The sequence below is a fragment of the Agelaius tricolor genome, unplaced genomic scaffold (genome assembly GCF_023055355.1).
Source record: "Agelaius tricolor isolate 1412-34295 unplaced genomic scaffold, bAgeTri1.0.p SCAF_9, whole genome shotgun sequence".
NCBI lineage: Eukaryota > Metazoa > Chordata > Aves > Passeriformes > Icteridae > Agelaius > Agelaius tricolor.
The window spans coordinates 33,624,588-33,639,853 of NW_027269269.1; the positions used below are offsets into that span (position 1 = coordinate 33,624,588).

The window sequence follows — 15,266 nt, forward strand, 5'->3', positions numbered from 1 at the left end:
TATGAGAGGCTCAAATATTACACCTTCATTAGGCTTTCACAGAGCTCAGCACCGAGCCAAAAGCACAGACAGGCCTGTGGATAATGTCCCTGTGCTTCAGCAGCACCCATGGTGTGGCTGCCTGACCAGGGAAGTGCTGTGTGCTGGGTGCTCTGAGGCCACACCTGGGCTCAGCTCTGGACCCCTCACTCCAAGAAGGACCTGGTGCATGTCCAGAGAAGGGCAATAGAGCTGTGGAATGGTGTGGAGCACAAGTCTGGTGAGGAGTGGCTGAGGGAGCTGAGGAGGATCAGGCTGGAGAAAAGGAAGCTCAGGGGGGACTTTCTCACTCTCTACAGCTCCCTGACAGGAGAGTTGAGCCAGGTGGGGGTCAGGCTCTGCTCCTAAGGAACAAGGGACAGGACAAGAGGAAATGTCCTCAAGCTGTGCCAGGGGAGATTCAGGATGGGTATTGGGAAAAATTTCTTCATGGAAAGAGTTGTTAAGCTCTGGCACTGTCTGCCCATCCATGGAGGGCTTTAAAAGTCATGTGGATGTGGCACTTGCAGACATGGTTTAGTGGTGGCCTTAGCAGTGCTGGGAGAATGGCTGGACTCTATGGTCTGGAAGGGCTTTCCAACTGAAATAATTCCATGATTCTATTCTATGACTCTATGACTCAGTCTCTGCAAACCATGCTGTACAGACTGAGGCTCTGGACAAACTGTGTGACTTCCTCCCATTTTCCACCCAGAGCAGCTGGAACAAGGTTTAACTTCCAAACAAGTCAGAGCACACAAAAGCAGCCACTGTGGATGCAGGGGTACCTGGGAATGCAAGTGCCAGTGGCTGGCTGGGCTCTGGCAGGGCAAGGGTAACATCCCATGGTCTGCCAGCTCAGAGGTGAGGTTGGCAGGCTAGCACAGTGCCTGGATAGAGAAAAGGCTTCTGGGATGGGGAAGGAAAGACAGGGACATTTTAGGGAGGTTGAGTTCTACTATATCATTCCTGCCAGCATGAGGAAAAGTAGAATCTCTGAACATGCAGCTGGCTGCTCCAAAGCACAGCTGGGCACCTAGAATCCAGGCATATCCTGATAATCATAAAACCAAGAAAATTTTACCACCATTTATTGTCATGAAAAGTGGAAACCGTCTGGGAAATTTAAATAGGTCTGAATAAACAAAGCAGGTGTCTGAGAAACCTGGTGGGAGGTATCCATACCATGGCAGGGCTGGATGGGCTTTAAAGGTCCCTTCCTACCCAAACCATCCCATGATTCTATGATTCTGAGTCTGCATCAACTAGTGATGAGGATAATGAAGGGATGAGCATGGAAACTGAGATCTGCCAAGAATATCCATAATGAGATGACATGACTCTGCAGAAAATGACCTTGTTTTCATGGAAAGTCATCTAGGGCTGAGAGCTGATACTGATGCCTGCCCAAACCCAACAGTAGTCACTTGCATCATTCAGCTTTATTTCAATTGGCCAAGTCTGTCTGCATTTCACAGCTCCTGATAAAAGGCTGGATTAAGGCTGCTGGTGGAATACACTGCCCTGAACCCTTCCCCAAGATGTGGCTGCATGTGAGTCAATGGAATGACATTCCTATCTATGACTTTGTATTTTGCTCTGGCTATATAAAACCAGTTTATCTCTGGTAAATTGAAGGATTGCTTCTATATAATATCTATGTAATGTTTCTTTCCTCTTCAGACACACATTCACCCAAGTACCATCAATTACTTTGCATTTAAAAAGGAAGAAGATGAAACAAGCTCTAAAAAAACCCCATGAGGTCAGATCAGGAAACAAAATTTTGGGACCTGAAAAGCAAATGTCAGTAGCTACACACAAGCCATCTTACCTTCCAAGGAATGGAGGCCTTTTTCTTTGGCAATCTCATACACATTGCTGAAATCATCCCCAAGGTTTGGATCTGCATTAGCTGTGAGCAGAGCCTTTACCACACTGTCACAAAACAGAAGGAAAGTAAGGTAGAAGTAGTAGATGAGGAATTGAAGCCCTTCAGAGACTGAGAAGTGCTCAGAAAGCCCTCTTCAAATATTCCTGGGAATGTTAACATTCCAGGGAAGTTAACCCACAACCATAACTGAACATTTCATCAAACAGAGCTCCACCAGCATAGGTTAAAATTAATTATATGGGGGAGGGACTGGAGGAAGGGGTGACACTGTAGAGATTTGCAATCCTTCTGAGGTGACATGCACAGAACATGCTTCTAGCACAAGGCATATTCCTAGACACAGACCTTGGCTCCAAGGCCACCCCTGTCCCTGCAAAAAGGAAGATTACTGTAACATTCTGCAGATTAAGGGAAACAAAACTACACTGCTTTTGGGAGGCAATTGTAGAGCAACTGCACCTCTGATACTAAAGGTGTCATCCTGACACAGCAAGTGCAAACAACTCCCACAGCAAGCAGTTCAGAGGAGGCTCTGAAAATAATCAGAGGGCTGGAGCACCTCTGCTCTAGAAGACAGGCTGAGAGAATTGGGGGTGTTCAGCCTAGAGAAGAGAAGGTTCCAGGGAGACCTTAGAGCCCCTTAGGGCCTAAAGCAGCTCCAAAAGTCCTGGAAAGAGACTTTGGACAAGGGAATGACTTTGGACTTTGGAGTGACAGGACAATGGGAATGGCTTCCCACTGACAGAGGATAGACTGGATAGCAGGAAGAAATTCTTGTCTGTGAGGGTGGTGATGCTCTGGCACAGGTTGCCCAGAGAAGCCATGGCTGTCCCACCCCTGAGAGTGTTCCAGGCCAGACTGAGGCTTGGAGCAAGCTGATCTACTGGCAGGTCCCTGCCCATGGCAGGGGGTGGAATGACATGGGCTTTAAGACCCATTCAGCCCAAACAATCCTGTGATTCTATGACTTGAACGTTACAGCCCTTTTAGACACTGGAGGGGGCCTCAAGGTGTCCCTGAAACCTTCCCTTCTCCAGGTTGAACAACCCCAGCTCTCCCAGCCTGTCTCCAGAGCAGAGGTGGTCCAGACCTTGGAGCACCTCCTTGGCATATCCAAGCAGCTTCACTCCACTTCACCTTGTCACTCCAGCAGCTTCCCATACTTCTGAGGTTGGACCCCAGAGCCAGATGCAGCTCTGCAGGTGGGGTCTCATCAGAGTGGAGCAGAAGGTCAGAAGCTTCTCCCTTGCCCTGCTGCCCCATAGAGCTGGGGATCAGTCCAGGACATGCTGGATTTTGAGCTGCCAGCAAATGTTGCACATTATGAACATGCTGCAGTGGGACAAGGGACGCACTGCCCAGGCCATTTTGGTGTGGAAGTCCTCACTCTCTGCTTCTGAATCCAAACAATCATCAGGTCAGAATTAAATTTCTCACTCCTTCTGAAAGCAGCTTAAAGCCAGTTAATTCTTAATTTCTTTTTCAGCATGCAAGCTTCCCATGACAACTAGACAGTAACTGATTTGTTAGCATTCATCACCAGTGACATGGCTCACAGGCTGACAACGATGTGTGCCACAGCTTGACATCTACCTGCAGGCTGTGGCTTGTCAAGTCACATCTGGAATTTAACTTAAGCTCCTCTTCCATTTACCCTATAAATGCATTAGCAGAATCAAGGGTGGTTATCTTATTATTTCAGCATGGTATAGCAGAGGCCTGCTCTTTACTAGCAGTTGTGTGCTCCTCACCATGTATAAAGTCACATCTAGTGAGCACAGCACCAAGACTGGGGGCAGGAGATAGAATCATGGAATTGTTTAGGTTGGAAAAGCCCTCTAAGACTATTGAGTCCAACTGTTCCCCCAGCACTGTCACTCACTGATACCTGGAAAATATAATAGATCTTTCCAACAATGTTAAAGTGAATATAAAAGCAAATCTTTACTTGAAAGCTTTCAGGTACACAATGTGGTGAAAACTGCATGTGGTATATTAATTCTATGATTTTTATAAAGTTAGTTGATTAGTGTGCTTATCATATACTGTCCAATTAAAAGATGAATTGGTTAAGCAATAATTGCTGGGGTCTTGCTCCACTGGAAGCAGTCCAGGGGTTTCTTTTGCCCCACTTCTGTTATATCTGGTCCAGATTCTGATTGGAAAAGAGAATGTCCTTGTAGCTGGTTCTCTTCTTGGAATAGGACTAAACAGTACTTAGGAATGTGTTTAAAAGGTTAGCATATCATTCCTAAATGTATAGAGGAAAAATAGGAAAAACACTAGAAGCTATAACTATGCTTTAGCAATCTACAAAGCTACAAATATATAAAATATATAAAAAGGTAAAAATCTTAGGCATCATTCCCCCCTAAACCACATCCCTATCTCAAACATCCAAATGTTTTTAAACCCTTCAAGAATGGGAACTCCATCACTCCCCAAGGCAGACTGTACCAGAGCTGGACAACCTTTTTGGGGAAGAAATTTTCCCAATATCCAACCTAAACTTCCCTTGGTGCAACTTGAGGCTGTTTCCCTTGTCCTGTCACTTGTTACCTGGGAGAAGAGACTGACCCCCACCTGGCTCCACTCTCCTTTCAGGCAATCCTTGTGAGCATACAGAGCTCATTTACATCTGCACTCCATTAATATCCATATTTCATTTATATCCATATTTAGATAATATAGTTTGTTCTATAATATTTAGGTTGAGAGGTTCTGGTTCTCATTCTGCAAATAGCAATTTCCAATTATGACCCTTCCCCTTTTCAGCCATCAGAAGCTGCAATGCACAGGTTCTTGAGTGGATTGAGTTGTACAGCCATGATCATACCTGATGGCTTAGAAGAGGCACTAAGGATGGGCATCATGAAAACCTGGAATGCCTTGGGTTAGACAGGGACCTTAAAGCTCATCTAATTTCAGCCCCCTGCCATGGGCAGGGACACCTTTCACTAGACCAGGTTGTGACCAATTAAGCCACACTTCTAGGCATGGGGCAGTCACAGCTTCTCTGGGCAACCTGTGCCAGGGCCTTAGCATACTCACAAGGATTAATTTCTTCCCAATATCCCACTAACCCTGCCCTCTATCAATGGGAAGCCACTCCCCCTTGTCCTGTCACTCCAGGCCCTTGTCCAAAGTCCCTTTACAGGTCTCTTGGAGTCTCTTTAGACACTGGCAGGGGCTTAAGGTCTCCCTGGAGCCTTCTCTTCTGAACAGCCCCACCTCTCTCAGCCTCTCTCCAGTCCCTGGAGCATCTCCATGGCCTCCTGTGTACTTGTTCCAACAGGTTGACATCTTGATGGTGGATCACCTCACCTACTTTCAGACATCAGCAGTGGAAGCCACAAAGCCCAGAGCAGACTTTCATCACAGATGTGCTCACTCTCTACCACACAAATATCTTCAATGAGCCTGAGTTTTCTCTAAGTTCACTAAGTAGTTTTGATTTTTGTTTGAAGGGTCAGCATGGGAGATAACCCACAATCTTCAGTACAGTTCCAGTGAGACAACCTCACCGTGTCATCCTTAGGCCTCCATGGTAGTGCACCCCCTGCCCTGCCCCCAGGCCACACTATGATCTGAGAACAGATAATGTGATGCCAGGGAAAAGACACTGATCCAAATATCTGCTCCATGTACAGAAGAGACATGTCTACACTGTCTTGCTACACTGCTCCTTAAGGCCCCATCAGTGAGGACATCCCATGTAGAAGTGCTGCAACAAGCTTATAGATCTTTCTGGACTACCTTAGGAGCATCGATAAGGAACAGGGCACAAAATGTATCTTGAAATTCCTTCAGCAGCTCTAGGAAGGGCTGCTCAGCATGCCTAGCTCCACTCTCACCTCTGCTTCAGAACCTGGACCTTTACCACTGCCCTCTCTGGCGGCAGCAAAATGCAAAGCAAGGAAATGGTCTGGCTGCAAGAAAAGCCCCGTGAGGCCAAGTGCATGGCCTGGGACACCCAGAATAGATGTGGCCACAGGCCACCCACCCAGGCTCTCCCACCTCTGGTCATTAGGTAGGACAGACCCACCGTTAGTATCTGTCTGGCACTGTGCCATCTGTCAAAGACTGTGGAACAGAGGGAGATGCACCACATCCAGTCCTTCTGTTGGGAAAGCTCTAGCACAGGTCACTATCTGTGCAAAGTTCTTCTGGAAGATCCAGCGCTGGATTCCTCTGAAAACATCCTGCATCTCCAGTACTTGGTGCTACTGTGGTCAATCCTGTCATCAAGAGAACTGCATCAAAGACCTCGAAGAGGAGGTCCCCATGAAAGCAGGAGGTCCAGGATGGAAGATGGTGGGGCAGGTTATGTCCTGCTGTTTTATGGGACCTTTTATTGACAACCTCCGTGCTGCTAGAGATGGATATCTACCTACTGAACAGAAAACATCATAGAATCATGGAATCATGGCTTTTAAATCCCTCCAGGGATGGGGACTTCACCACTGCCCTTGGCAACCACTGCCTTGGCAGTGACAGGACTGGACAACTCCTTCAGGCAAGAAATTATATGCTTCAATGAAGCCTTTGATGATCTTGCCCTAGCAGCTGGCTTACTGTGATTCTTGCAATCAGGGTTTCCAGCATCCCACCAGGCAGCTAAGCCTCACGGATCACTCAAGTCTTTGGAAGCACAGGTTCTGATACGGCCAAACCACCCTTCTTGGACCCCATTCTCATGGCTATTACCACCAAAGAGATCCTTCTACTTCAATTTTAGCTCACAGGCTGTGATACACCTTCAGGTCCCTGAATGTGCCTCATTTTAAGGGAAATGATCCCAAGTCCCAGTGTAGGACTTTAATCCACAACATTGTGGCCCATGAGCTACAGGTACTGAATTAATCATATGGTAAAACAGGATTTTTCATTTTGTTCATAACTCCATCCATTTACCTTTCGTGCCCTCAGTGACTACACTGAAATGAGAGTTCTTCTTCCCAGGCACTCCATCAGATACTACCTCCATGTGCTCTCAGATACTCAGGAACCCTGTCCTTTTCATCCACTGCCTACATGTTCAGCATTCTTCTCTGGGAAGTGACCTTCTGTGAGAAGTTGAACAGAGGACAACTGCTAGATGCAAGGTGGTCTGAGAGTGGTGTAGCAGGTGATGGTGGCAGAACTGCTCTGCTCTCCCTGTGAATTACCCTCTGCACCATATTCCCTGTGGTAACAAACATTTCCATAGCTCTTACAGTGGCTGGGAGGCTCAAGTTTAATAATAAGCACTGATATCATCACTGCCTGGCAAAATCTTCTGTGCCAAAATACTGGCACTAGTCTAATAACAACACGTCACACATCCAGCCTTCCTTTCCAATCATCTTTCAATTGCATCTCCTGCTTTTGGGATGTGCTGACCCCTCCAAGCACTTGTCCATCAGCTAGACTCCTGGAATCACAGCTATTAATTGCACCTATCCAATTTGCAGGTAATGGGACATTCAAGCAAATTACCCTGTAGGAAAGGGTACAGCCCCATGAAAATGCAAAGGAACTGTACTCAGCAATGCAAAGCATGTGAATGTTCCTGGAAAAAAGGAAGGGACTTGTGAAATCAGGTGATTAAAGAGGCTCCAAGGGAGCTGGAGAGAGACTTTGGAAAGGGCCTGGAGTGACAGGACAAGGGGGAATGACTTCAAAGTGACATAGGGCAGGGTTAGATGGGATATCAGGAAGAAATTCTTCCCTGTGAGGGTAGCAAGGCCCTGGCACAGGTTGCCTACAGAGGCTGTGACTGCCCCATCCCTGGGAGTGTTTGAGGCCTGGTTGGATGGATCTTGGAGCAACCAGGTCTAGTGGAAGGCGTCCCTGCCCATGGCAGTGGGATTGGAATGAGATGAGCTTTAAGACCCTTCCAAACCCAAACCATCCCATGATGAGTGAGTTTCAAATGAGGGATTCTCTGGCCCAGACACTTTTTGTGTTTTGCCTCTTGCTGTGAGGCACTGGGGCAGAACAACACCCTACACCAGATCCTAGAAGGAGTGGGACGCCACTGTCCAGCTGGGCTGTTCCCACTCCCTCCATAACTCACCTGGGTTCAACAGCCTCAACAAGCTGAGTTTTAATTTGCTGATCAAGTTTTGATTGGATTAGAGGCAGAGCCTATTCATCAGCATGAATATAAATCTAAATTGACCCTGGTGATGACTCAGAGGGCAATGCTGAGCTAGAGCTGGCTGGGCAGTTCGATCGATTGGGGAAAGTGCTTTCTGCTTGTAATGGCTGGACTAACATATTGTTCAATAAATAAATACATAAATACAATACAGGGGGTGGGGAAATCAATGCTGAGATGGTGGGAGGTGACTGGGGCTGCGTCAAGAGAGATGTTATGCCTGGACCACCGCCGGCAGCTGGGGTTGGTGAACCAAGAAGCCTGGTGATCCCCATGACCGAGTGTTATCAGCACAATGCAAACGCCCGGCTGGGTTTTGATAGGCGGCTGCCCTCAGCTCTGGCAGGAGCCACATGTCCTGCCTGGACACAAAGAAGATCCTTGCCTGGTTATATCTTAACTGTGTAAAACTCAGCACAGCAGGAGGGCTGGGAGGAACTGTTTTTCAGATGAAGCTAAATGTGGGTGTGTGCCTTCCCAGGAGCATGTTTACATCTACCCATGGCACAGAAAGCCAGGCAGCCGTAGCAACCCCTTGTGCTGTGATGTGTTATTATTAACCCAGATGAAAATGATTGACTCCTCAAAAGGAATAAAAAGGGACTATGGAATCCAAAAAAAGGGGAAAAAATCTTGAAGGGTGCTAATTGTTATATTCTTCAGTTTTCTTTAAGAGTGTGACATGGGTGAATCATGTTTCAGAGGCATGGTGAAGGCACACAAGAGAGTTGAGGAGTGTTAGCAGCCCTGTTCCCTGCCTGGAGCAGGAAGAAAATGTGAGGAGAAGCCATTGCTGTGGCTTGGAGAGGTGCAGGAATCTGCTAAACTGACAGTATCACATTGTGCCTGAGTTGCAAGACATCACAGGGTGTTCATCCCTGAAAACAGGGATGCTCATGCCCCGGGGTCTGAGATGGGGGCACTGCCAAGGCAGAGGTGTGAGTAACAGCTGCAGGAGCAGCCAAGTGGTCACTGTTCATCAAAAACACCCAGAAAGGCAGTGGCTGAAAGTCAATGCCCCAGTTTGTAGGATCAGACCCTCCAAACGTTCTGTCACCCCAGCTGAAACCCACACCCAACTCCTCAGCTCTCTGACAGGTGACACATTGGGCCCTATCTTCTTCCAAAGGTACTCAGATATTTCTCCAGCTCCACTGCAGACAGCTCTGAATGACTTGCCTGAAGTGAAAGGAGTGAAGAAACCCCCATGGAACAGATGTATGTACCTAATATAGACAACAAGACTGCACCAGTTCATCATGTCACTGCCTGTAGACAGGGAACAGCTCCAGATCAGTCACCCTTCACCAATCTCAGAACAAACCCACTAGAATATCACAGTGCATGAGGAATTGTCATTACCAATATAAAACAGCCACACAGCATCTTCAATGCACATGTGGATGAGGCACAGCTCCCAGCAATGTATATGGAGGCAAGGAACAAACTCCTTCCTGACTCCTCTCCCTAAGGAGGGCTGGAGGAAGGTGAGGGATGGGACAAGGCCACGCTGGCTCAAGCCCTGCTGGTTCTGGTTCCATGGAAGAGCCTTTGACCCACAGCTCCTTTGATCTCCACAGAAAGGCAGAGAAGGAAAAGGAGAGCCAATACTCAGGAAGGAGTCACTTGGCATTGGTCATTCCCAGAAAAAAAGATGTTGAGAAGCAAAGGTGAAGAAATGCAAAGAGATGCAGACCTGAAGAGGAAGGCAGAAGAAGAAAGGGTGTGCAGGAAGTAAAAGCTGCAAAAAGAAAATGAAGATGAGTAGATGATGTGGCAAAGAATTAAGGGGAATTTTGGAGGCTAAAGCCCCCAGTGAAACAGGAAGGCAGAGCTCAGCATGTCCTGACAGTGCACTGTCAGAAACCCATGCCCTGGGCTGATCCCACAGCATGGACAGCAGAGGAGGGGGCAATTCTGACCCTCTGCTCCTCTCAGGTGAGACCCCACATGCAGTGCTGCCTCCATCTCTGGACCACCCAAAATCAGAAGGATGTGAAGCTGCTGGAGTGAGTCTAGAGGGAAACAAAATGATGTTCTGAGGACTGGAGCACTTCTGTCCAATTAAAACATGGGCATTGCTGCTGCTGCTACTGTAAAAGCCTTTATGGAGCCTTGCACAAGCTTCAACTGCACTTGAACTGCATTCTGAGAAAGGAATGCCTGTGAGTGCACCCAGGTGCTCCTCCCCACCACCTGAGCCATGCAGAAAACTTTGGAAGCCCTAAAATCATAGAATCACACTATCATTTAGGTTGGAAAATCCCTTTGAGATTATTGAGTGCAACTGTTCCTCCAGCACTACCAAGGCCACCACTAAACTTTGTCCCCAGGTGCCACTTCCATAGGACTTTTAAATCTTCCAGGGATGGTAACCCCACCACTGCACTGGGCAGTCTCTTCCAGGGCTTGACAATATTTTCAGGCTTGGAATTTTCCTCAATAGCCAACCTCAAGCTCCCATGACAGAATTTGAGGCTGTTTTCTTTTTTCCCGTCCCTTGTTACCTGGAAGAAGAGAGTGACCCCCACCTGGCTCCACCCACCTCTCAGGGAGTTTTACAGAGAAGGTCGCTCCTGAGCCTCCTTTTCTCCAGGCTGAGACCCCCAGCTCCCTCAGCCACTCCTCATCAGACTTGTGCTCATGCTCCAGCCTTCAGAACTGCTGCCCAGGGGCTGTGCCAATGCGGTTGAATGGGAGCAGAAGCAGGTTCCAGTGTTTTTTAGAGCTACTCAAACTTATTCCACTGGGACTCAGACTTTCCATGCTGCTCTGTGCCTTAGTCTCCCCTACCACACAAGTAGTTCTCTGCCTCAGAGGAGGCAGAGGAGGCTGAGAAGATGACTTGATATTTCACTGTCACTTTATTTCTGTGGAAATGATAAAAACGGGAGGAGTAGCTGATAACGAGATATAGAAAAGGTCACTATTCTACAGACATACAGCTAAAGTCCTACCTGCTTTGGGGTTTCATTTATGATAGCTTTATTGCTTATTTTAACAAATGCACAAACCCCACAAAGCTCTGAGTATGCATTTAATTAAAACTTAAATACTAAAAATATGACAATGCTATGGCAATTCCCACAGCAACGGGAATTACAGCATAAAACCTTCCTTTGCTGCTGTAAACATCACAGCTGATGTGTCTTTAGCCCACGACCCAGTTACAACATGTATCATCATGGAGCCAAATAATTTGGACACTGACTCTGTCTCATGCAAAAAAGAAACCCTAAAAATCTGTCTCCACTAGATCCACTACTATATCTCCGCCCCCAGGCAGACACCAGTCTCCTCCTGGAGACCTATCCATGGCAATATTGCAGAATGCTTCTTAATGCCTCCCCACATTTTGGACACAAGACATTTCCAAGAGGAAGAAGATGATCATTGTTCTGCTGTAAAAAGAAAAGATGGACCCCAAACTTGCCTTCCAGCAGACTGGATTTCATCTTGTAGCTGATGGCAACTGACAGAAATCATTAAAGCAGTGCCTCTGGAATTAAATTAAACAGATGGACTGGGGCTGTCTAATTGGAAGAGTGAGGGCTGTGGAAATTGGGAAACATGACAAAGCTAAAGGACAAGTCACAGAAATCTCCAGCGCACAGTGAAGACTGAAAACATTGTTCCTCTCTGAAAAACACCTTTAGAAAGGCGTTGAGGATGAAGGCTTCCTTTTTATTAGCTGAAAATACTCATCTCAGTTCCCAGCATCCCAGCCCTTCAAAACTATGCTGAGGAACCTGTGGAGGTATCATTAGCCATAAAATAGGAAGTGGTGAGAGAGTCAATAAGTTAAACATTGGGATGACCTTTATCTTTTTGCAGGCAAGCAGTACCTGTAGGTCCTGTTCAGCTAGCTGCACCTCAGCCATCTCTGAGACAGGGACAGCCCAGCTCACCTCTCCAGAGGCACTGGCCTGAGGGGTGAAGGACCAAAAGTCATAAAAACTTCAAATCCATCACATCAGGTGGATTACACAGGCAATTGAACATGGGAGGATGGCTTCACACTGCCAGAGGACAGGGCTAGATTGAATATAGGGAAGCAATTCTACCTTGAGAGAGTGGTGAGACTCGGGCACAGGTTGCCCAGAGAAGCTGTGGCAGCCCCATCCCTGAAAGCATTCAAGACCAGGTTGGACTGGGCTTGGATCAACCTGGTCTAGTGGAAGGTGCTTCTGCTCACAGCAGAAGGGTGGAAGTGGATGATCTTCAAGGTCCCTTCCAACCCGTGATTCTGATTCTGAGATCAGTTGCTGTGGCTGGAGAAAGCAGATTTAGAGCATAACCTTTTACAGAGGAACCACACTCTATAAACAAAACCATCCTGCATCCTTGTACCTCTGACTCCTCCCTTCCCCATTACACCCTGGCTACAACATCCAGCTTCAGTTACACAGTTCACCCTGTGGACTAGGTCCATTAGCAAACCACTTGTAAGGAATTTCAAACTCTCTGTGGGTCATGCTCCAGCTCAATGCATTTCCCACCCTGCACTGTGGACATTACAAGTCTAGAAACAGGACTGAGGGCCAAAACCTTGTCTGGCACAATGCCAGAGCTGTTACATACGGAATAAGCTTGCATTTATGTTTGCCTCCAGAAAGGACAGAATCAGAATCACAAAGGTGGGAAAAGACCTTTAAGATCAGCAAGTCCAGTAGTATTTAATTACTCTTCTGCTATCTGGAGAAAAGTTATACTGAGCTTCAGGTATTCAAGGTCTTAATTTTCACTTTAAGTCAGTATTCATCTAAAATGTGGGAAAAATAAACAGAATTTGCCCAACACAGCCAAACCCTTTTTCTTTTGGCCAGGTACACAACAAAGACAGACGTGGCGATGACTCTGCCCTCTCAGAAGGGACCAGCCTGGACTCCACACATTTTTTACTGTCAAGATGTTTTCATTAGCATTTCCACTTGATTTTAGGCCTGATTTTAGGTAATTATTGTCCCATGAACAGCCTTTCTCCCTGTCTCCCCTTAGCCTTTGCAATTCGGGAAGTCCTGTTCTGCTTCACCAGTCACTTGGAATGGTCAACAGTCGTCACACTCTGCTGCTGACCATTGTCCACTGGGAAAGGTGGGAGGCTCCCAAGCCCATCCCTTCATGGACAGGCAAATAACAGAGCCCGTTGCTGCTCGGACATCAAAGTTAAACAAACATTCACAAGCCCCCACCTCTGGGCCTGTTTTAAGGAGCTCCCTGAGGAGGTCACGACTTTCAGCTTGTCATAGCACACATCAAAGTTTGCACCACACACGAACTCAGCACATGGATTGGGATAGTGTCACCCGAGAGCGGATATTCAGCCTTTGTGCACTGCTTTAATCCTGTGTTTTCCCAAGTAATTAAGCTTTTTTGCTTATGAACTTGTGACTAAGTAAAGCATCCCTGAGAGGTTGTAACATCAAAGCTCATTCTCCCGTCTGTCCCACATTTTCCAAAATTGGATTTCTTTTTCTCTTTTTTTCCTTAAATAAAAAACCTAATTGAATTTAGTTGTAGACTGAATATATTTAGGAGTGTCTTTAAAAGGTTACAAGAAGCCAGAGTGATCATCATGGGAACTGTGGAGCAAGGGCACAGCATTCAGCCCCAGTGACACCATCACCAGTGAGAAGATATGGGACAGGAGTGATTTTGGCTGGTGGGGTGGGTACCCACTGCAACAACATCCCACAGGTATGGGCTCATCTATGGCCAAAACCTGAGAGCTGGTGTGGAATGGCACCACCAGTTCAGCTGTCACATCTGTGGGATGGGGGAGCAGCCTGCCCTGATCTGTCACACCACATACTGGGCATAAAGAGAGTGACAAGCTCCCTTGGGTTAAGCTTCACAATACATCCCAAATTTTATGAGGACCCTCTACAGAGCTCAGTGTGACTTTAGGAAAAGGTTGAAGTGAGTAATCATGATGTGAGATGCACATACCTGGAGTGCCTGCTGATGGCTGCCACCATGAGAGCCGTCCAGCCAAGCTTGTGCCTTGCATTCACATCTGTGCCTTCTTCCAACAACCTGGAAACGGGAGAGATATGGTCAAGAAACAGATATGAAGAGAGCACCTCAGGCATTCTGGAGCTAATGAGGGAAAGCAGAATGTTTTACTGTGCAGGCACCTGCTCCAGCACAGCCCAGAAGACCCAACATGAAGTTGATTCAATACAGTTCTCAAAGGTGACCCAACTTAAACAAACATTCAGGTGATGGCAATCCCACTCCTTTCAAAGAGTGCAATGCCAACATCTTGCTTTCTGTATTGTTTGTACATTTGTTTATTTATTCTGTTCAGTCTAATTTCCGAAGAACCAATCAGTAGCAAAACTGATAAAGCCGAATTCCAATGACATTTGAATCCTTTGGCTGCAAAGCACCCATTAGGCTTCAGAAGCAGCTCAGTGGAACTCCAAAGCCCATGCCACTGCAGAAACTTCACAGTTTTCTTGTACACCATAAGAACAAATAAGACAACCCCCAAACATATTAGGAACCAAACTATCCTCATGTCTCCAAAATTTTCTCAGCTTTTGCAAGATAATGGCAAGGGACAGGTTTTGCAGCAGGTACTTTAGCTCAACCTAAAACATGTGCTGAACCCAGACAGTATGAAATGACAGTTCTCTCTGCACACCACAAGGAAGAAAGGAAGTTCAGAATTGAGACACAAATTTTACAGTGCTCAAGTTAAATGAGACAAAGTCTAAACCCTGCATGTTCAAGTCATAGAATCATAGAATGATTCACAGAAGGGTTTGTGCTAGAAGGCACCTTGAAGGCCATCTTGTTCCATCACTTCTGCCATAGGCATGGACACCTTCCATTAGACCAGGTTGCTCAAAGACCTGTCCAGCCTGGCCTTGGACACTTCCAGGGATGGGGCAGCCACAGCTCCTCTGGGCAACCTGTGCCAGGGCCTCACCACCCTCTCAAGGAAGAACTTCTTTGCCATTCCCAATCTAGATCTCCCCTCTGTCAGTTTGAAGCCATTTCCCCTTGTCCTGCCACTTTCTGCCTGTGTAAAAGGTTCCTCTACACAACCAAATCCATGATTACAAACCCATTTTTCTTGCAGGAGCAAGGTGCTGCCAGTACCAAGACAGGGAAGCCATGGGTCAGGCTTTAGAAAGCAGGGTGGACCACACAAGAGTCAGCAGTTCTCTGCCCCTTGGTTTATCCCTCTCACTTTTCACATAT

The 15,266-nt window shown here is 46.9% G+C and overlaps 1 protein-coding gene across 7 annotated transcripts in view; it reads right to left on the minus strand.

Moving 5' to 3' along the window:
- The window catches only part of CLPB (ClpB family mitochondrial disaggregase), a 73,280-nt gene that overhangs the window by 43,783 nt on the left and 14,231 nt on the right, over positions 1-15,266 (minus strand). For all 7 annotated transcript variants that reach the window (XM_071433606.1, XM_071433601.1, XM_071433602.1 and 4 more), the window contains 2 exons: positions 14,004-14,090; positions 1,853-1,956 (listed from right to left, as the gene is read on the minus strand). In XM_071433606.1, the coding sequence (XP_071289707.1) occupies positions 1,853-1,956; positions 14,004-14,090 (191 nt within the window). The remainder of the gene's footprint in view (positions 1-1,852; positions 1,957-14,003; positions 14,091-15,266) is intronic.